Source organism: Contarinia nasturtii, unplaced genomic scaffold (assembly GCF_009176525.2).
Source record: "Contarinia nasturtii isolate CC-2019 unplaced genomic scaffold, AAFC_CNas_1.1 Cnas_scaffold_129, whole genome shotgun sequence".
In the NCBI taxonomy this organism is placed as follows: domain Eukaryota; kingdom Metazoa; phylum Arthropoda; class Insecta; order Diptera; family Cecidomyiidae; genus Contarinia; species Contarinia nasturtii.
In genome coordinates, this window is record NW_022197486.1 from 12,327,849 (window position 1) to 12,351,091 (window position 23,243).

At 34.1% G+C, this 23,243-nt stretch overlaps 4 protein-coding genes across 7 annotated transcripts; 3 read left to right on the forward strand and 1 right to left on the reverse strand.

The window, feature by feature from the left end:
* The first annotated feature begins 4,402 nt into the window (after positions 1-4,402).
* On the forward strand, positions 4,403-8,511 carry LOC116345711 (solute carrier family 12 member 8). Of its 3 annotated transcripts, none has more exons than XM_031775348.1 (14): positions 4,403-4,763; positions 4,881-5,177; positions 5,283-5,546; positions 5,637-5,769; positions 5,847-5,958; positions 6,038-6,159; positions 6,280-6,596; positions 6,718-6,891; positions 6,974-7,032; positions 7,112-7,147; positions 7,219-7,496; positions 7,573-7,940; positions 8,020-8,109; positions 8,183-8,511. In XM_031775348.1, the coding sequence occupies exons 2-14, from the start codon at positions 5,131-5,133 to the stop codon at positions 8,340-8,342; spliced, it is 2,160 nt and encodes a 719-aa protein (XP_031631208.1). In that variant the 5' UTR covers positions 4,403-4,763; positions 4,881-5,130; the 3' UTR covers positions 8,343-8,511. The 3 variants fall into 3 exon arrangements, with proteins under 3 accessions (XP_031631208.1, XP_031631200.1, XP_031631216.1); XM_031775356.1 differs by having other exon boundaries at positions 4,460-4,516; positions 4,824-5,177; XM_031775340.1 differs by having other exon boundaries at positions 4,403-5,177.
* An 820-nt stretch (positions 8,512-9,331) lies between these two features.
* Positions 9,332-14,463, forward strand: LOC116346267. The gene is made up of 8 exons (XM_031776212.1): positions 9,332-9,692; positions 9,784-10,772; positions 10,861-11,711; positions 11,779-11,964; positions 12,029-12,901; positions 12,975-13,175; positions 13,244-13,493; positions 13,601-14,463. Exons 1-8 carry the CDS (start codon positions 9,502-9,504, stop codon positions 14,029-14,031), a joined length of 3,972 nt encoding a protein of 1,323 aa, XP_031632072.1. The 5' UTR covers positions 9,332-9,501; the 3' UTR covers positions 14,032-14,463.
* Positions 14,464-14,850: 387 nt separating this feature from the next.
* On the forward strand, positions 14,851-23,231 carry LOC116344189 (poly [ADP-ribose] polymerase-like). The gene is made up of 7 exons (XM_031772626.1): positions 14,851-15,287; positions 15,472-15,634; positions 15,702-15,907; positions 15,976-16,303; positions 16,373-16,532; positions 21,780-22,595; positions 22,670-23,231. The coding sequence occupies exons 1-7, from the start codon at positions 15,174-15,176 to the stop codon at positions 23,151-23,153; spliced, it is 2,271 nt and encodes a 756-aa protein (XP_031628486.1). The 5' UTR covers positions 14,851-15,173; the 3' UTR covers positions 23,154-23,231.
* LOC116344199 lies at positions 16,328-19,965 on the reverse strand. Of its 2 annotated transcripts, none has more exons than XM_031772647.1 (5): positions 19,918-19,965; positions 18,522-19,785; positions 17,150-18,450; positions 16,791-16,987; positions 16,328-16,597 (listed from the first exon to the last, which is right to left on the reverse strand). In XM_031772647.1, exons 2-3 carry the CDS (start codon positions 19,773-19,775, stop codon positions 17,800-17,802), a joined length of 1,905 nt encoding a protein of 634 aa, XP_031628507.1. In that variant the 5' UTR covers positions 19,776-19,785; positions 19,918-19,965; the 3' UTR covers positions 16,328-16,597; positions 16,791-16,987; positions 17,150-17,799. The 2 variants fall into 2 exon arrangements, with proteins under 2 accessions (XP_031628507.1, XP_031628498.1); XM_031772638.1 differs by having other exon boundaries at positions 16,791-17,071.
* Positions 23,232-23,243: the final 12 nt, after the last annotated feature.

A 23,243-nucleotide genomic window follows, 5' to 3' on the forward strand; every position in this document is an offset into this window, starting at 1 on the left:
ATTCAAGAACATATTTTGTAAACTATAAACTATAGTCTCAGCACCAATTTTTAGCGCGCCACATTCAAATCGTAACATAATTCTCATCATTGTATCCACATATGCACAGTTCTGTTCAGAGTTTAAGTAACAAAAAAAGATGATAATAAAAATGAAAATAGAAATGAGATTTGACTTTGTTGACATATATTTTGATTTTTAAATGATTGCATCAACACCTTTTGGGTTGCTTCGAACTTTGACCACACATTACAGTGTTTTTATACCTGTAAAACTGAAATTTTCAGTTTGTATCTTAATAAGAAAATGAAAGCGTTTAACTAATGATAAAAGTGGCCGGTAATTATATCATCACACTAATTATTCTACGAACCGAAAAGGGATTCACCTTTGTTCTGAGATAATTAGGAAATACGGCTTTTCCATTGAAAATTAGTCCATTTAACATTAAAGCATGTTCGGGCTATAAGGAAAGAGTATGTGTGGCCCATTTTCTTCTAACGAATTTCTCTGTTATTAAAGTAGAAATATGAATAAAATGGTAGAAATAGCTATAAAAATGATTTCGTTTGAAACGCTTTTAAACTATTAAATAACGATTGATGCAGTTTAAGAGTTTCGCGGAATGGTTTGGTTTCAGATCACAATCCTTAATAATTAGGACTATCGGCACAACAAAGCACACATTATCACACACACACACACACACATGAATACACTCAGATAGTCTGTAACAAAATGGGTTAAATATTAATTATTTGGAATTTCTATTACCAAAGTAATCCAAAAAGATTTAATGTAAAGGTAAACTTTAACATTCCGTCCATGTTGTTACACAGTGCATAAATTCAATTTCACATTTCCCTATTTTAAAATTTATACCGAATTGTAACGCTTATAATTATGAATTTATTTTTAAATGTTTGAAATTAATTTCAGCTGTGAAGAAAACACAAAAAAACACCAATACGTGGATATGTGTTTGAATAGAAATTTAAAATGATATAAATATTAAATATTATTAATAAACGAATGAAATGCGAAAAAATAACGAATTATAAAAACGAGAATAAAAATACCGAAAAATCCATTCAAATTTGTGAAAAAAAAAGGGAAAACAAATGTTTCATTTTTGTGATAACACCACCGAGTATCCAACCAATACCGAACTCCAAAAAAACCTGCGATGGCGAAATCATTCATGTACCGACCGTTTTCCGACCATCTTCGGTTCGGATCGGCTGCTCATCATTACGTACGGCTGACGTTAGTTCGTAACGTTTATTTAGATCTATGTCCGGTCATGTGAAATTCGAAACTTGGGACTAGGTTTGACTAATTGTACCAAAAATGTACTTAATAATGCAACAATATTTAAGTGAATAGATCGGGCTACAGCTATAGCAGTGCTATTTTCACAGCTCCTATTCATAGGTGCTATTTGTGAACAACGCACACGGGCAGCGACTTTATGATACAATTCCGAACGAAATATTCAAAATGTAAATAGAACAATAGACTTATTGATTTTAGTATTTTTTTTTTGCATAAACAAATTAATAGATCTATTGTCCGGAATTGTATCATAAAATCGCTGTCCATATGCGTTGTTCATAAATAGCACCTATGAATAGGGGCTGTGAAAATAGCACTGCTATAGCTGTAGCCCAATCTATTCACCGCAATATTTTGAAATACATTTTTACATTTTTTAAATTTTTGTTTGAGGGTAAAATTTTGGGGCACTTCAATTTTCCGGTCAACTAGCCAAAATAAAATTCAACGATATTTTTTTTATTTTTTATGGTTTATTTATTTTTTCACGATGATCGATACACTTTTGCATTCGCTTGAACCATTTGCCATAAAAGTATTTTCATTCCGCGTGAGACACCTCCAAAACGTGTGTTTTGAACGCATCAACTGCTTCTTCGGGCGTTGAAAATCGTTGACCACGCGGTTTATTCTTCACGTTAGGGAACAAAATGAAATCATTGGGGGCCAAATCAGGACTGTACGGCGGATGACCCATCAATTCTTTTGAGTTGTCAAATATTCAGTTGTTTGATGAGATGTGTGAGAGCTCGCATTATCATGATGAAGAATTATTCTGCGACGGCGATCGTTTTTTCTCAATTCACCAAACACTTTGAGCATGGCACAAATAGTAGTGTACCAATCATAATTGACCGTCCTACGATCCTCTAGTGGAACGGTTGCTACATGTCCACTTATCGCGAAAAAACCGGCGATCATTTGCTTCGAAGTGCTTCTTGCTCGAACAGCTCGTTGGGTTATCTTCACTTTGGAAGACCCATACAGTCGACTGCTGACCCATACAGTCGACCTGTGACGATGTCATAAACGTGTTTTGAAGCACCAATTCACACGAGCCATTTTTTGCGCATCGCTCAATTTATGTGGATTCCAAGGCGAGCAAATCTTTTTCACAGCTAAATGTTCATGCAAAATTGTATGTCTGCTGGTCTTACTAATGCCCAGACAAGCTTCAATCTCACGGTATGTCACATGACGATCTTCCATTATCATGTTTCTGATAGCATCGATGTTTTGTGGAACAACAACTGATTTTGGACGACCTCGTCTTTGAGCGAACCACGGCCACGATTGAATTCATTGTACCAGTTTTCAGAGTGCTGTAGTAGGATGGTGCTTCATCGCCAAAAGTCGAAACAAGTTGATCGATGCACCAACGAAAATTTTCATGAGTTAATTCCATTTTTTTGTCAAGACGCAATTTACGTGTCAGTGTAAACAATACAAATAGCGATCGTATGTACAGATTTACCGGCATTAAAATTGTAATGTTACTAACCATTACATTAACATAAATGTTTGTAATAGCTACTACAATTGTATTAGATATTACTGTAATGCTAAAAATCTGACAATACAATTGTAATAGCATTACAGTAATGCTTCGTTACAATATCAAGGTGTTACCCGTATTGTTGATAATTTTAAATTAATATTGAGACTTTTCAACACAACTTTAAGTTGAAAATATATTTACAATAGATGGCGTTTATGTCTGCTCTAAGCTCATCAGTGAAATTGATTGGATTGATGAGCAATTTCATTGATGAGCTTAGAGCTAGGGGGGAGACACCAAGAATAAATTCCGAATCCACTATATAAATTACTAATCCAGCTATTCCACTAATCCAAAAACACAAATGTGGAATCGAAACTATTTTTCCTATTCCATGCACTGTTTCCGTCAAAAATGTTAATTCTGCTATTCCACACTATTCCACTAATCCATCAATGAACGTCAAAAGAAATGTCAAATGGATTTGAAGTGAAACAATTTTTGCTATTCCATGCACTGTTTCGCTATTCCACGCGAATCCATTCACATACGTTGCTATTTCATTGAAATTTCTCGAATCTTTACACTAAAAGTCTAATCCTATTCCACGTGTTTGCCCCCTAGGCTTAGAGCATTAGAGCGGACACAGACGCCATCTATTGTAAATATATTTTCAACCAAAAGTTGTGTTGAAAAGTCTCAATATTAATGTTAGATTTTTGACATTAGCGGCAGCGTTGAGTAACACATTATTATTGTAACGAAGCATTGCCAGTAAGTTTATAAGAATAGCAATAGCTATTACTGGTAATGCTAAAATCTAACATTACAATTGTAATAGCATTACAGTAATGCTTCGTTACAATTGTAATGTGTTACTGCAAAATGTAAATCTGTAATCGTATGACAAAACGTTTCGGAGACGTTTATGCTAAAAAATGTTAAAATTTACGAATATGACATTGGTTTGCAACATGCAACAGCTCTCGTATGAATATACCAGTGAATATTTGCGAAACATAATCAAATTGCTTAAAAATAAAGTAAGGAAAAAAAAAACAAATTAATTAATTAATTAAATTAATTGAATTAATTTTGAGCAAATCAGATATGTATTATCCACAATGGGAACACAATTTGGGCAAACATTTTTTGAATATTATGAAAATTGTAAATAAGGAAAACTTTCACTATTGACTTTATTCCAATTGTTTAATTCGTTTTATTTCTACAAAAAGTCCATAATGGAATAAGACCGTTCTAGAGACCGTTAAATGCCTATAAATAGTTTTCAGCAGCATTATTGATATATGAGACTCACCTAATGGAAGATTATAAATTACATATTTATAAATGTAATCAAATGCAAAATCAGCAAATTAATTTCCGCCTAATTTTCGAAAAAAAATTTAAACTTCTTCTAATGATTCAGAGAAAACATCTTTGGTTGGTGTGTGTCGTGTGCTTCGTTTTGAAAGAATTGAAACTATCGGAACATGAAACTATCACACATATGCATATATCAAATATGGAGTAGCGGTAAAGTGACATTTACCTGATTTTCAATGCCAATCAACAGATTCAGTGAAGAGAGGAGAAGAAGATAGAGAGAAAAAAACACGACATACACAAAACAAAAAGTTTGTGGGCTTAGAGTGTATGTTTTTTTCCTAATTTATGCATGTAAGTGCGGCCGATGACACGTAAAATAGATGTCAGAGAATTAAAAATGAAATTTTTCTAAAAAAATTTCGCCGCCAGTTTGTTTTGGTGTGTGTCGTGTAGAGATTAGTGTTTTCAATCGAATAACATATTTTTTGTTGTTGTTTTTTGAGAATTGTGTTGTGCACTACATCTGTTTGCTTGCACAACTTTTTCGTCGGCGCGAATCAAATGACATCAGTGAATATATATATTAAATAATGCCCACGTAGGAATTGATTTTATGGAACAATTTTATTTTTTTTATTCACCACAAATTCATATTTAGCACAAAAACTATTGTTCAATTTAACCATTTTCCCATACTCGGGCGTTTTCTATCTAGTTGTTTTTTTAAAAATAAAAACCACCGACTGAAGCAAAAACAAACACGAACAAACATCCATGAAATTATTTATTAAACATAATGTGAATAGGCGAAAGAAAAACATTTTGATTATACTCACTTGCGTAGCAAATTGCGATAAAGAAAAGTCAATAAATCATAGAGGCGAAAAAGACGAAAAATAAACAAATTCACCGAAGTAATAAATCGAGAATTATAGTGTTAGATAGAAATAAGTAAAAATAATATAATGTCAATGGATACATCAAGCGAACGAAATAACGTTGATTGGTCCAGGTAAATATTTTTTATCATTTATTTATAAAAAAAAGAGTGATGTCATCGCATGTATGAATGTGCCATGATAAATGTTCATTTTTTATTGCTTTTTTATGTTTGCAGATATGGTTTAGGTAATGAAGAATCATATAATTACTCGAATCGGGTGCGACCGAGGGGTAATTCGACTGGTTTCGTTGATCTCGGCAATGAATATCAATACGCTTCGGGTGGGCATCAGGCATCGGGTGCGAATGAGATTTTTGCGGAAGTGCAAGGTGACAAACCATGGTGGCGCACCAATTTTTTTATATCACAACCAGTGTTATTTGGCACCTGGGACGGTGTATTCACTTCCGTTGTAATCAATATTTTTGGTGTCATCGTGTGAGTAATTTATTACTAATCGCACACAAAATGCATTCTAACAGTCTATATTTATTGTTTATTTTCCATCTTCTTCTTCTTTGATTATAGATTTTTGCGATCCGGTTTCATTGTGGCGCAAGCGGGTATTTTGAATGGCATTTTGATCATAATTGCCACCGTCAGTTTGGCTCTAATCAGTGTCTTAGCGGCTGTCGGTATTTGTGAACGATGTCGCGTCGAGGTAATTCTATTTTGTTAATAAATTCTTTTCACTTGTTTTGAATGTCATTTTTTTATCGTCATTAATTTTCATGAAAGAGTGGCGGCGTTTACTTTTTAATTGCGCACACACTTGGCTCCCGGTTCGGTGGTTCACTTGGTTTGCTCTATTGTTTCGGTCAGGCTGTTGGATGTGCATTGAATGTGCTAGGTTTGCTTGAATTCATTTCGTAATTGCATAATACAAGATTAAAGGCTGTGTGATATTAACAATACTGTAAAAATTACAGGTTTTGGTGAATCGATGGCCGGTCTTCTTGGTTTCGAAAGTAATTATAAATGGGCAATTCGTGGATTTGCTGCAGGCGCCGTGCTGCTGCTTGGTGTTATCAATGTGGCTGGCGTCAAATGGGTTATTACTTAAAAATTAATATTAAATTATTGAAAATTTGCTGTTCATCCTTTTGATGAATTTTCCATCTTTTCCAATATCATTTGATCTTTAATTTTTCTTTTGTGATTCATCCCACAGGTTATCAAACTGCAATTTATACTTCTGTTAGTTGTATTGTGTGCCGGTCTTAATTTCATGGTGGGCAGTTTTGTTAACGAAGACATTACTAATGGCTTTACTGGTTGGAGTGTGGAGAATTTTCTAAATAATTTATGGTGGTCGGATGAAAAAGATAGCCCTAGTCTCCCTCCTACCATACACTACACTTGGTTTCAAGTGTTTGGTATATTCTTTCCGACAATCACAGGTGTCTTATCCGGTATCAATATGAGTGGTGATCTTCGTGCACCATCTACTGACATTCCAAATGGAACTTTGGCCGCATTTGGCACATCGTGAGTAGTTTTCTTTTTAATCTTAATCAATAAATATCCAATTTTCTCTTGTTTGATGTCGATGATTATTATTAGAACTCAATGAATATAACCAAATTCATATTTTTCTCATTTTATTTAGAACATTTTTATATCTGGTATTTGTATTGTTTCTGGGCGCCACATGTGTTCGAGCCAATTTAAGTACAGATTTTATGATTGCAAAAAAGGTTTCAGCCATTCCATTTTTATTTTTGGCCGGAGTGTATGTATCAAGCATATCAAGTTGTTTGGGTGCAATGTATGGAACGCCAAGGTAATTTTTAAAAATACTATCGCATCCATTCGATGAAAATACAATTAATGTCGTTTTATTTATTATTATTTTTTATCAATAGAGTTCTACAAAATATCGCATTGGAAAATGTGATTCCAGCCATTGGAGTTTTGGGCAAAGGTTATTATTATTTATTGAATCTATAAACGCATTTTATTTTTATCATTTCGTCTATTTTTTCTAAACAATATTGATGTAGGTCGTGGTCCGAACAAAGTACCTCTCTATGCAATGGGTATGTTTTATATTATCTTTTGTTCTGTAGAAAAGAGCTTAATTAATATTCAATGTAAAATCATTTCTCAGGTGTGGTAGCGACTGTGACAATTGCCTTTATTATGGTGGGTGATATAAATTATTTGGCACCCATCGTTACAATGCCCTTCTTGTTGACATATGCATGTATTGATTATTGCTATTTTGCGCTCGCACAAACCTTTGATATTCAAACAAAACGTGAGGAACGATTCCGAATTCAAGCCCAAAGTCCGTCATACGAAAGTCGAAGATATGGTTCTGTTGTGAATGAAAATGATAATGATCTAGATCATTTGTTTCCCGAACGTACACGACATAAGCTTGGAGTGAGTCTTTTATTTTTGAGAAAAACACAAAATACTGTAACCGGTAATGAATTTTCGTTTTTTTTTCTTTCAATAGAATACATCAAATCACAAAGTGCCTTCAGAAAATCAAAATCTTCCAAGCAATTCCGAGTCGACAAATGATATTCAAAACAGCGATGAACAACAAACTTTCAATGATAATGATCGCGTTACATTTCGTGGTGGTAATCAAGACTCCGTCAATACAACAAATGCGCAAATTAATGTTAACAATGAAGATGATGAGCCGATCGCTCAGCCAATTATTCCGATTCACTCGAAAACGAAAAATTGGTACAGTAATTATTGTAATCGTTGGGTATCGTTGTTTGGCGCTATTTTAAAAATTGTTATTATGATGTTTGTTGATGTGTACTATGGAGTCACCTGCATCTTTTTGGTATTTCTTACATGGTTCTATGTGTAAGTAGTTAATTTCTTTAAATTCGTTTTTGTTTTTGTAAACACGTTAAAATTGAACAATTTTCATTTTTTAATGTAGCGGCACGGCGAATCCAGCCGTTAAACCAGGAATCGCATCAGAATTTCGCCTAATTGTTTGGCTGAAAAGTGTTGTTATCCGATGTTTTGGGTTTGTTTCATTTAAATTTTAAATTATGTATTTTAAATTCTTAACGAAATGAGAAATTACAAAATATTTATAGAAAACGAACCAACGAATACGAACAAATTGTGGTGACTCCATCGTGCCCAGGAGTCGACTTACGTTCCGATCAATTGAACGAAGAGAATGAAGATTTTTCGTCGAGACGACGTTACCATCAAACCAGCATCATTCAAGGCCACTATGTGGACGATGTTTGATATATTACTATGATGACATTATCACTTTGTATATTGTGCTAGAATCTTAATTATTTTTCGCAAAACTAAAAACATTGTGTACATTTTTTTTACATATAAATCTATTGTATTGTTAGGGAAACTTTGGAAGCCAAGCTTAATATCAACAAAAAAGTAATTTAAACACAAATCTGAGAATTTTTATTCATAAACAAATTGTACTGGCAAAATAACTATTTATTATATTGATTTTAAAAAAATGTCACTAATCGATCGTAATAATATTGTTGTTTAATCAGATAAAGTAAAAATAAACTGTAACAAAAGTCAAACACATATTTTTTTGTTAATTTTTTTCATTATCATGTTTCTGACAGCATCGATGTTTTGTGGAACAACAACTTATTTTGGACGGCCTCCATGGGGCTCGTCTTTGAGCGAACGACGACCACGATTGAATTCATTGTACCAGCGTTTTACAGTTGAGTAGGATGGGGCTTCATTACCAAAAGTCGAATGGAGTTGATCGATGCACTCTTGTCTTGATAATCCACGTCGAAAGTTGTAATAAATTATTGAACGAAAATTTTCATGAGTTAATTCAATTTTTTTGCTGAGACGCAATTTACATGTCAGTGTAAACAATACAAATAGCGATCGTATGACAAAATGTTCTGGTGACGAACACTAATATGGTCAAGGTTCAATAAATAAAAGACAGCCCTCGTATCAAATATTGTATAATTTGTTCTCTTTTTTGTGAATATCCGCTATAATAATAAAAATAAAAATTTGTTCAAAACTTTTTTTTTCAATTTATCGATTTGAAAATTAATCATTTAAAAAAAATGATAAAAAATCGAAAATAAAATTGCAAGAAATCTTCACTTTCCGTTGCAGAACCATGCAAGTAGTGACCTCTATGTGCTCGTTAATGAAATGTTACTTGTTGTTGTTCTGTCAAAATGTTATTTGCGTCTATTTCCCCAATCCTTTATTTTTATTTATGATACAAACGTCTTGAGACATTCACTTTGAGCATCTCTCATGTCATATCGGAAAATTGAAGTTGCATTTTTCACAGTTGTTGTTATCGCAGGTGAAGGTGGTAATAAAAGTGGATGAAAATAAGTGCGGGTGTAATGGAAAAAATGCAATAAAATTGTATACGCGCGCATATATGGAGAAAAAAACTAACATACTCAATACCAGAAACACTCTCCCTCCGAATGTGAATGGTCGATGCCGGGGAACATTGTCTTTGTGTTTGCATGAAATAAAGTGGCTCAACGACGAACCATTTCAGTTCAATTGGATACAAGCGAAATTCATTTGGTGGGGTGACAAATATCATTCGGGTGCCACTTTAAAGTAAATAAACATTTTTTTTTCTTATCTTAACCATTTCGTTAATGTGATCGTTTTATTTAATACAGCCATACTTTTGTGCATTTCATTTCAGATTGAAGAATGAAAAGCAATTGAAAAAATCATTTGGCAATGTGATACAATATAACATTCTAACTAAGCTGACACTATTCAGAAACTATTTAAGATCATCGGAAAGTATTGAGGTAAAATTTTCATCCGGCATTTCAAATATTGAAATCGGCCATACCAATATTCCGATACCCGTTGAGTTGATTAAGTTTTTGGATCAAAATACATCTCATTCAGTGGAAAAAGTGAAAAAAATTCGCCGACGGTGTCACATATATAACGCACAACAAAAAATCATGGGTGAAATATTGATGGAATACGGTTTAACACTGTACGATCGAGTATTGAGCGAAGGTGAAATAGACAACAAAATAGATGATAAAATATTCTCAATAAATGAGAAGCAATGTGTTGAGATTGAAAATAATATGAATCATTTCAATTTGGACTTGGATCCAAGCAGTCAATCGATGAAGAAATCAATGCATAAAACAAAATTCAAAGTCAAGTCACCGCATAAGAAGATGAACGCAGAGAATGTGCTTGATAAAATGGCATCATCGAAAACAAAACGTTTGTCGAGCAAAAGTCGTAGAATTTCTTCGCCATTAATGAACTATTTAACTGGCCGACCATTGGCTGAAGTTGAAGAAAATGAAGCACGACAAGCAATGGCATCAACATCACCAACTGAAAGTCTCATTGATTTGCTCAGCAACGATCTCAACGGTTTGTATATACCGCGAAATATGAATGATATCGAATTGAAATTGCTGAAAAAAATCGACTGTTTACGCATTCAAGTTTATGATTTGTGCCTAACAAGAGCCGGAACACGTGAAATTCTCTCAAAAAATGCACTGAATGAAACTAGTTTTTCATCGGGCACGTTTACGGTCGATGTTGATTTGGATTCGATTCTAAGCACAAAATCATCGTTTGAGAAAAACAATATGTTTATGAGCAAGGTGACACGAATTTTTTCCAGCTCCATTGAGTCACTTCCACCATGTAAGTTTAACGTACATTAATTCAATATTTTCATTTTGCGACATACTAGGGTATATGTTTTCTATTTGATGTTATTTGTTATTTACAGGTATCGCCTTCAATCGATCGTCAGTGCATAAATTGAATACGTTCTGTATCAAAAGTCGAAGTTCCTATGCAAACGGGATTATTTCGTTGATTATTCGTTATCGTGATATTGAATCGAGTGAATCGCGTACGCTGGGAACAGCTCGAATTCAATTGGCCGATGTGATGCAAGCGACAAATTTAACATTCCACCAACAATGTCCAGTTACAACCACAACCAGTGAAATAATAATTGGACGTTTATCGGTGAATGTTGAACTTGGTTGTCGTGGTTTGCATTTTGGTGCCGATTTCATTGAAGCAATTTCATCAAATGCCATCGATGCAAACATTCATTCAGTATCCAATGAATGTGGTAGTAATTTTGCGTGTTCGGTCAGAGAGTATCCTGTAATGGAGTATTTTGACTCGCATGTCAAAAGTCATGAATGGTCTGATCAACGAATGATTACCAATAAAAATGAATTTGATGATTTCATGTATAAAACATGTGTTTATGATGTTCACGATGATCAAACCGATGACAAATCGAATAGTCAATCAACACCATTGAAAATTGAATCAAACGGTGCGCAACAAACAAATCGTAAAAATACGGAAAATATTACAGACGACGTTTCAAGCAAAGATCTAACACATGGATTGAACAAGATGGAAGAGATGAACGATGACATTGAAAACGAATTGAAGGGACTATTTCATATTGGTCAGATCAATAATTGTAGTGTATCGCAATTAACAAACGAAAGTTTCGTAGTATGTCGACCATTTTGGAGTGAGTCTTCTGTTTTAGTAACGGAGTACTATCAAAATAAAACAAATGAAGAAAATTATCCACTGAATTATTTTGAGGTATAAAATTTCGTGCTCTATTTTGTTGTTACACAAGCTATTTACTAAGGAGATTGCTCTTTTTCAGCTATTTTCTGTGATATGTGATCAAAATTTGTTTGAATCAACAAAACATGGCTTTATGAGCATTGAAGTGTGGCACCGAGATGATAATCATACAAAAACATTGATTGGCTCCGCCAAAGTACCATTGCATCAATTTTTCATTGCATTCAATAACAATATCATGCGAAATCATGTCACACAACAAGAGGTATGAACGAAATGCGAAAAAAATTCAACAAACCAAATTCATGTATTTCTTTAAAATATTATAGCTGCCAGTGATATCAATCGACGGTTGGGTGACGATATCCTCTACCAATTCGCCAATTGACACACCTGTTGGAACGGTGCAAGCAATCTTAGCCGTTGGCACCATAAAACAAATCAATCATTTAAAACGATCGAAAAATTTGGAATCATGTAAAACATTCTTGCGATTGCCACGTGAACAATATCCACTTGTAAATGTGCCACAATCGGTGTGTGAACGCAATCAAGAGAGTAACATAAAGACATCGATTCCACAGTTTAACGATCGTAGTAGTAATTTTGCAGCAATGTTTAGCAATTTCATTGATACATTGGCATCGAGACTGCCGGACAGAAATGCAACTGAAACCGCATCCGCAACAAATGATGCAACTACACAAACACACAATGGCACAAACAATAACATTGCTGAAAATAGTACGGGAAAATATATGCGACCAACGTCTGAACTATTGGATGAATTACAACGAGCATTGTCAATTGCACCGACACCAGCTCAAATGAATGTCATTCCAACCATGCCAGCCAATGAACAAAAAACAATCGAACAAACACAGCAAAATGTACAGCCTGAATCGAAGAGAGAGACAATGTTTCGAATACATTTCGAAATTGAAAGTGCTTTACACTTGCCATCGATTGCGATTAATGTGAATAAAAAGAGCGGAAAACGTAATCGAAATTCAATGAATTCAACGAAGAAGAATTTTACATCGATTGATATTCAACCATGTTCATATGTTACATTTGAAGCATCGGCTTCAGCCACACAAACCACACTGACATCATACGCAACAGGTATTGTGGAGCACAGCTGTAGCCCACAATGGAATAAACATTTCGAGGTTTTTTTACCCATTGACTTTTTATTGAATGTAAGTCTCTTTTTTTGCAACATCAAATTGAAAATTGACTGTATACGTTGTGACATTGATTTCAAAATTTTAGGATGAAAAACGATTTGTGATTCGTGTTTGGCGAAAAATTAGCGACAACACACCGAAAACTCGATTAATACCGAATTCATCGAATGATGTAACAATTGGTTTTGCGTCCGTTGATTTGTCTGTGTTGATGGCAGGACTTCCAACGATTAGCGGATGGTTTAATATCATCGATCATGCCGGATGTATAAATGGTCAAATAAAAGTAAGTAAAACATATTTTATTCATGTTAAGTTATATTGTTATAATTATTGTTATTTTCTATTCGGCAGATTCATATCAAACCAAAGGATGATTTGTCAATTCATCAAAAGCGACCATCACACTCCGATATAAATCCACCCGCTGTAAACGAATCGATGTGTGAACCAAAAAAGATAGATCAAACACCTGTGAATGTAACATCAAATGAGAATCAAGGTGCTGTGGAAGATTCGGCTCTGAGTCGAGCGTTAAAACGAAAATTCACCGAGCTTGAAGAGATCACACAGCGGCTGAAGGCTCGTTTATTTGATGTAACTGGTAATATTCCGGGCAATTCACTTAAAAACTATTATTGATTATTTTCCGATTATTTTTCGATTATTTTAAATTAATTCGATTATTTTCTTTTGTGATTCTCCCCTTAGGTAATATGCCAATTGAAACCGACGATCAATTTGATGGTGATTTACAATTCGAAAGTGATTTGAACACCGTTCCCAATGAAGATGATGACGACTTTGAAGTGTCAAATATTGCCAGTGAAATGAGTTTAGATTGGCTTGAACATTGTCAAAATCATGCATCGTCCAATGCATCCAGCAGTAATTTTCAAGATCAAATGCAACATATTTTCGATGAATTTCTATCACCATCAAGATCCGAAGACAATCAATCTGGGTCGGTCACACACCAAAATCAAATTGGTTCACTGTCAAACATTGATTTTTTGGATAAACAACTAAACGATTGTTTTAATGCAGTATTAAATGATGAACAAATGAACAAGGTTGAAAACGATAATGATTCGGTTCAAAATATTGCCGAAACATTAAAAAAATCTGCAATTAATGACTGACGTGCCGAAATAAACTAGACGATACATTTAAATTAGTTAAGGTTTTAATAAATTTTGACGATTGTACACATAGACTCTCAGACTTGGAAACTAAGGTGTGTGGTAAATTCTCAATTCGAGGAGGGTCATTTTATTTGCATTTAATATTTCGATATGACAATTTATAATTATTAAAACTAAATTGTTTAAACTAAATAATCCAAGTAAAGAAAAAAGTGATGAAATGATTATTTTGCTTTTTCGTTTTATCTGTGTTTTATTCAGGCGATGCTAAGCCCATTTCGAGGTTCCACTTGATCTATGTAGTGCAAATTCTTAGAACCTTTAACAGGGTTATTTGATTTAAGTAGCTCCTGGGGGAGGGGGCAATCAAACCCCTCAATATCATGTCTGAGCATCTACGATTGTACACGTAAAATGAGGTTGTTTGAAGGGTTTTTTGCAATGCATTTTGTTTTCTTAAAATTTGAATTTTGTTCTTATTTACAGAAAAAAAAGAATAATTGATTGAAAAAAATTATAAATAAAATAAACCTCAAGAAAAAAAAAAATTTCATTTTCCATATTATTTCAAAGTCATCAATTTAAATATTGGCGCTTTATATGAAAACATTCGCTTTGTTCTCATAAAACACCGTAACTTTAAATCATTGAGCTCCATAATTTTGAGTGTAGACGCACCCACCCATAGTACTGACGTTTTGTGCTATGATATACATGAAATTATTTGTGTGTATGCACAAAAAATACATATGTCAAAAATAAACTTCGCGCCAAAAATCACTTACGCTCAAAGCGCATCTATAAAGGGCCAAGCGAAGCACATAGACGACACATTCAAATGAATACCATAGCATGAGAAAGTTGAAGAGCAAGAGCGAATAGTTCGGCCAAAAGGCTAAAGTAACCGAATAGAACGAAAACAAAAGGAAAAACTCAAACAGTTAGAATTTGTTAAATCAAAATATGTGTTTTTGAAATAACTGTATATGAATGAACAGCATATTAAATAGTTGCATTGGCTGAAAACATTAACTCAAAAGTACATAAGAAATGTAACTGGTATTTTTTGAGTTTCAAAGTAACTTGATTTGGTGAATAGCCGTTTTTTGTGTTTTATCGCGGTTTTTAACAAAGAAAAAATGTCTAACCAATTACCGTACACAGTGGAATACTCAAATAGCAACAGATCCAGATGTAAAAAATGCTTGGAGATAATTCCAAAGGATTCACTTCGTTTAGCCAAAATGGGTCAAGTGAGTTTTTTGATACTCAATATATTATTGTACACTGCATACGTACAACGTGAATATTCTTATTGTGAGACATATACTTATACTCGTATAAATCGGCGATTTATTCAAATATATTATTTATTTGAACACAGACCGAATTGGTTTTTTTCATTTATTCATTTCTCCTGTATTTTATGCATTTTAGTCGCCTTTTGCTGATAAACAAGATGCGCATTGGTACCACAATGAATGCTTTTTCGAGAGCATTTTAATGGATCCGTTTTTTGCTAATCAGTTAGCAGAGGTTTCAATACGTGGCTTTACAAATTTGCGCTACACCGATCAAGAGAATCTTCGAAAACGGATTAGTAAGTTTTACTGTTTAGTTTAGTGAGCTTAAATGTATCAGTAATTGGATTTTAATTTTCAAAATAGAAAGTAGACAAAACGATGGTGAATCTACAATGAAGAAACAAAAAACAGATTTACAACCAGAAGATAAAGATTTGAACGAAACCATCGAAAAACAGACCAAGGAATACTATGAATTACGCAATAAACTTGATGCTGAAATGAAGAGACCAAATTACATTAACATTTTAGAAGAAAATGACCAATATATTCCCGAAGGGAGAGCTAATGTAAATTTATCACATCACATTTTTTTCTAATGAATCTCACTTTCTTGAAATGATCATTGTGCTCTTAGATTTTGAATCATGTCGCTGATATCATTTATTTTGGTGCAATAAAACCATGTAAAAATTGCAATGCCAATTTCATCTTCGACGGGAATTCCGGTTATTTGTGTCAAGGATACCAATCAGCATGGGCAAAATGCAATCAAATTTTGATTGAACCTGAAAGGCAATCAGTGAAAATTCCAAAAGATATTCAGGAAAAATTTCCATTTTTGGCTAAAGAGTTTCAGATACAACAACGAACAATCTCATCCATTTATACGAGTCCACAATCCGAAAGCGCAAATGCATCGATCTATACTAATGAAATAAAGCTTCAAACGATTATGTTGAAAGGTAAATTTCGTACTTTGTATGTCATACAGTATGATAGAGTTTTAAATTTATTGTTTTGCTTTATTCAAGATCTAAAAAATGTTGATGAAGAGTCCGGATTGATAAATTTTGCACATGTACATTGTGCAGGAGAACTAACATATTCCATTACGTTAACCAAAGTTGATGGATTTAAAAATTCGTATTATAAAATGCAATTGCTTGAATCGGATAGAACACATGAAAACAAGTAAGTTTAATTGGGTTCTCTGTGTTTTTGATTTACACAGTACAGAACTCTTGTAACTGATATATCTATATATATTGTTGTGGCAAATTCATCCATTATCGGGCATATGTTGACGGTCAATATTGGGGTCGGATTTGAGTGTAGTTTCAGTCATTTTCAACGTCGCAATGGAAAGAAAAAAGAGAAAAAATAAACTCAGTTACTAAGTATGAATCAACATCAATATACTATCGGTTCAGTTCAATAAATGATACTCACCTACGGGTTATTTTATATACCGAACTGCCCGTACTTCGGTCAAGGCCACAAAACTCAAGCCCAGCACAGTAACAAAACGTTACAATAATATTATTTAAAAAGAAATCTTAATGCTACATGTAATTAAAACTGGTCGTCATCGGAAACATCGAGAACATAAACGTAGTCCTCATCGTCACTGGAATCCTCATCGTCAGCTGCTTGATTTTGTACGGCAGCATTTTGATTCTGTGGTCTCAATAGTTGGGGATGAATGTCCAATCCCAACACCGTACAAAGACCTAAAAACAAAATCGTAAACAACAAATTGTTAGCCAAAACATTCTTAAACATTTTTAATTTCAGTGATATTTTTTCACCTTTGTACATGATGTTCTTGGCTGCAACGATATCCCGGTGCCAAACAGTTTTCAATTGAAATGGAGCTTGATCATCTTTCCAAATGCCAGTGTTTAGTTGCCAGTTTTTGAAACATACTTGAAGTTTTGACACTAAACCATCTGAATCCATTGGAATATGATCTGGGTTGACTGCATTCAATCGATTAACAAAATCAACTGCATATTTACGCAATTGTTGGTACACTCGGTTGCTTTTCATGGTGCCCAAGTCAGTATAATACACTTTTCGAAGAGTGTACACACTCTTCTCACACTCTTCGTATAGTTTTATTCGACTCCCTTCTCACACTTTTCTCATAAAATAAATTTTTTCACTGATGGATAGTTTTTGATTTTGTTTACTTTTGACATTTTGAAAAAAATGAACGTATACAAAAAAAATGAATTAGCTGTTGCAACAGCAATTGTCGTTCTGTTGTATTTTGACAGAACTGACGAATGCAATAAACGTCAAAAATGTTCAAATATCAAAATACAAACATTACTTCCACTGGAATGCAGTGACAGCAGTGATAGCATTACCAATACCATTACACACTCTCTTCTCACTCAATATACGTGTTTTATGCAAAAGTGTGAGAAGAGTGTGAGAAGGGAGTCGAATAAAACTATACGAAGAGTGTGAGAAGAGCGTGTACACTCTTCGAAAAGTGTATTATACTGACTTGGGTGATAATGACGTTCGGTAAATTCCATTGCGATGACTCATCTTCACTTGGAATACAATGCTGACAAACTTTGTATCGATCGCTTTTGGTTCGTCGATCGAATGGCCGGAAACATTTTGCACAAGTTTGCGATGTATTGTATTCGTCGACCAATCGTACAATACAATTTCCCAACTTCTTAAAACTGTTCAATAGTCGTCGTAATCCCGGGCATCGCAATCGCTTTTTAATACCAATTGGTGAGTTTGGAGCTATTTGAGCTGCACCAATAAAAACGAGCGCCGACTTTTTTTTCGTCAGTGATGCCGCGATTTTGTCACTGGCCCGATTCTCTTCGATGTATTTATCGAGACGGAGTCGAATAAACTTTCTTGTTGTGTACACCGCCATAGCTGGTTTCATCATTTTCACATAATAAGCGATGTAACACATCCAATGTGAACGTCCTTTCGGCGATGGAAAAAATGCATAGCGTTTATAGTCGAGCTCCCGTTGTTTTTGCAACAATTCAGTCCATTGATCGGATTTACGCTTGCGTTTGCCATATTTCGCTTTGAAATGGTATTTTGGACCATCAATTGTGATGTTTTCCTGAGATTTACGAACAAAAAATCATAGAAGTAAACAAATGATAAATAAAGAATGAATTTATTGTTTCTTACCTCGTTGCCGGATCGAACGTGTTTGCGAACTGTGGCGTTCCATGTACGAACTCCTGGATCGATTCCAAGCACATAATCAAACTCAAAATTATTGTACTTCTCTTTGATGGTGTTGTTATCAAGTTCTGGTGTATTGCGTTCAGGCTTCACGAAACATAACGAAACTGCCACACTATCGGTTGCCACAGCAAAATCGAATTCCTTACCATTTCCAAGTTTCGAAATTTTTGGCATGTCAAATATTAAATTCCAATAGAAAGCTGGATTGCTATCGTATTCAGTTTTTTCAATGTTTATTGGCTGACCGCGTTTTCCTTTTGCCAATTTCAATGCTCCAAATTTGCGCGCAATCAAATAAAAAAGATGGATATCGATGCGGATATGTTTCATATCGAAATCGTGGATTGGAACTACTAAAAAATTCTTTATTTTTGGCGGGAGTGGAGTGGTCGGCATGACATTGTTGTTCGGATCGCGTCGATATTGGAACCAGCGTTGTTTCAACATTTCATATTTCGCGTGAAAATCGAAAATTTGTCGCTGAATGTTTATAAATATTGGAATGGTTTGGAACCAGCGATCACGAATGAGATTCTGAAAGTGTACATTGATTGGCAATCCAATGCCTGCTGCTTCGTTTAATAGAAGATCGATGTTCGCGTTTCTCTCGACTCTACTTTGGAACATTACGATCTTCGTCGCACGTTTTACATCCAATTCAGTGATGAGATTTCCTTGTCGATTCAAATTCAGTTCGTAGCGCTTTAGTGTGAAAAATTTCTTGATGCGACTGAATGCCCATACTTTGATGTTATTTTTCACGTTTGTTATGTACTGAGTGATGAGATGATTGAATGCGTTCCCCATGCCCTCGCGAGCTGGCCAATTTTCTGGACGAAGAAAATCAGGACATGCTTGCTCCACAGTTCGTCGAAATGCAAGCGGTAATTTGTGGTAATTTTCTTGTAATACCGAGGTGAAACATTCACCAATTACACCATTCACGTATTTATTGAATTGATCATTCGTGTATTCATCGGATTCACCTTTAAAAAATCGAACATTTTCATCGTCAAAGGCTTTGTTTGCTTTGAACAAAAACAGTAATGACGCCAGAGTCGTAATCATTGTGGCCGAAAGGCACCAGTATGTGACCTGATCGATGAATGGTGCACGATACTCTTCCCGCAGCACTTGATTTAGAGTCATCTTCAACGACGTACTGCGCCCATTCTTGGCTCTCTTTCTTCTCATCGTGACAGATCTATTGTACAAAAATTAAAGAAAAAAATACATCAAATATAGCATAGATCACAAACACAATAAGATATAAACACTTCTATCACAAATTAAATGAAACAGTAATGAAGAGCGCATTATAAATATCACCTCTTACCTCAACAAAGTGACTCTGTATTCTAAATCGAATGATGAAATTTATTTCCAACGTGACATCAAATATTTTGCCGATCGAAATGTTGTTGGAATATTCACAGTTAATTTTATCAACACTCTGTTATTTCGAAATTAAAACAAAGACAGTCACAAAACCAACTGTGAATATATCCATTCCACAGGGAACAGCATTCTGAACACACAAAATCGTTTTTGAAATGACAATAAAACCAATTGATCGCCCAAACCACGCTTCAAACACTCTCATATAATTCTCAAGAAATCCTGTTGAAAACAAAACAAAATTTTATTGTAAACAAAATCGGTTGGTGCAAAAGTTGTTTATACTAACTACTGGATTTGGTTTGACACATATACACCGCGCGGATAGAAAAATGTCAGAAAGATGTCAGTTGCATTTCGAAAATTCAAAATAATAATTCCACAAATAAAAAAAAATAAATGCATTAAATGACGTATAAAAGAGTTCTCCTGCAGAGTTTTATTTATTTCTTTTCGAATAAATTGTTTATTTTTTAATTTGAGCGTAAGATTTGTATTTTCAATATAAAACTTAATGTGTTGGGTTGTGTTCACATTATGTTGTCAAATGAAATATTATTGGAAGTGAAAGAAACAAGTGGATCCATTCCATTGGAATTCGTGGAAACTATGCATATAATCTCCGTTCCATTTGACACGAAAATGACCACCAGAATGGGCCAAAACGTTACATTTTTCAACGTTAGAATGTACTAAAAACATTACAAATTTGTTTGCTGGGATAACTTATATAATATAAGTTTTTTTTGGAAGTATACAAAAAAAAGATGGTATGGCAATTTTTGCGTAAAAACTCGATATATATACATGGTTCCGCTAAGGGTATTGATTTTTAAGATCCAAATGAGTATTTTGACAGTATTCACTTAAGATTCACCCCTAAGCGGCAAGTAAAGTGCTTAAATTGTTGCTGTCAGGTTTAGAGCAAATCAATACGAACGGAATTATCAATGACTTGAAAACGCAATACATTCCGTATACACAATTATGTTCAACACAAACTCTAACAAACTCTACTCATGCCATTTTAATAAAGACGTGGTAAATATGAAACTATTGAATACAATCAGAGTCATTTACCACAGCATCATAAAATGGCAAGCATATAAATCCAATCGTCAATATGGAGCCCGCAGCTGTTATCGCTTTGCTCTGTGCTGAAAACCATAGAACAAAATAAAGCACGGAAATAACAAACATTTGAATGCTACAATTGCATGACGCAAAGCAAATGATGAACACTGACCGTTTCATGCAAAATATGAACAAGTGCGAGAAAAAGTACGAAATAAAGCAAAAAATATAAAGATACAATCTCCCGTGTCTAGTTTGTCGGCGCAAACCAGTAAGTCAGGCACATAGAGGTATCACTATCGCAACACATAATACTTGTGCACACAAATATTCTACACCGTTCAACACAAATTTTATCAAAAATGCATCCATTGAAATTCTCATCAATAACTCGCCGGTCTGCAGATTGAATGTAAAATTTGCTCATCACTAGGAAATTTCAAATTTTAGCTTAATACGAGAAATTGATCTCTTGTAACTTCTAAAGGTTTACAACTTTCATCATTTTAACTCACACTTCCTAAATGTTTCTATATATATATACCAACCAAAATTTTCATGAATAAACATTACATTATATTCAAAATTAACAGTGAATCCTTTTAGTTTTCAAATAAGCGTACACAGCAGAAGACAAGTGATGAAATAATAATCGAATTGTCGAAACGTTAAACCATTTATATCCAAATAATTTTAACTAAAATTAATCGAGTTCATTTTCATCAGTTATTGGGTGTTTAGATCATGGGGTCGTATAGGTGAAAAAGGAAATAATATAAAAAACGAATTCAGCTCACTGGGAGACGCTCAGCATTTCTTTGAAACACACTATTTAGATAAAACGGGCAATTGTTTTGGTAGCGATGAGTTTGTCAAATACCCGGGAAAATACTATAAAATGGATATTAAATATGATGAAGATGAACAACAGAAGATAATTGAGAAAAAGCAACTGGTCAAGTCAAATTTAAAAAAGTCAGTTCAAGATCTTATTGAACTTATTTTCGATGAGGATATGTTGAATCAAACTATGCTAGAATTTAAATTGGACATACAACGAATGCCACTTGGCAAAATAAGTCCGAAGCAAATTCATGATGCAATGACGATTCTTAAAGATATCTCCGAATTAATTGAAAAGAATGCTTCTCGGAGCGAACTTTGCGAGAAATCGAATCAATTCTACAGTCTAATTCCACATGATTTCGGTGTTAAACGTGTGCCAGACATTGATACATCTGAGATGGTTGCAATGAAAGTTGAAATGCTCGAAACACTATCGCAAATTGCTGTATCATACACATTTTCGAATAAAAATCTCAGTGAAAATAAGAACATATTGGACAGTTGTTATGAACAATTAAACGCCCACATTAACCCGATTGAGAAACATTCAGAAGATTATAATTTGATTATAACGTATGCCAAGAACACACATTCTGCGATTCATGATGAATACTTTTTGGATATTGAGGATATATTCACAGTTTCACGTGAAGGAGAAATTAAACGCTACGAAACGTTCCGAAAACTTCATAATAAGTAAGTTGTATCTTTTAGGTGAACAAACTGTATCCAAATTTAATTTTGATTACGTTTTTTATTTCATTTAATAGAAAATTGCTGTGGCATGGTTCAAAACTTGCGAATTTCGTGGGAATTTTGAGCAAAGGTTTGAAAATTGCACCACGGGAAGTGCCGAGAAATGGAAGCATGTTTGGTAATGGTATCTATTTTACTGATACTGTGTCAAAAGCAGCCAATTATAGTAGAGCACAATGTAAAAACGATGTTGGTCTAATGTTGCTATGCGAAGTTGCACTGGGTGATTCGATGGAATGTTTTGACGGGAATAATGTTACCAAAGACGGACAAAAGCTGCCAAAGGGTTTTCATTCCATTAAAGGTGTTGGCAAAGGATTTCCCAATCCAAAAGAAGGGCGCCTTATTTACGAGGATGTAGAAGCACCTGTAGGTGAAATGGTTGAAAATGCCAGCATCAAATCAGCACTTCTGCACAATGAATACGTTGTTTATGATGAGGCTCAAGTCAAAATAAAATATCTTATCAAAACAAAATTTAACTATTCACGAAAATGATATTCATAAGTATGCAATATTAAATGATGATTAAATGAATAAATTTGAAAATGAAATTAATTCGGTTAATTTGATTATACACGTATTAAT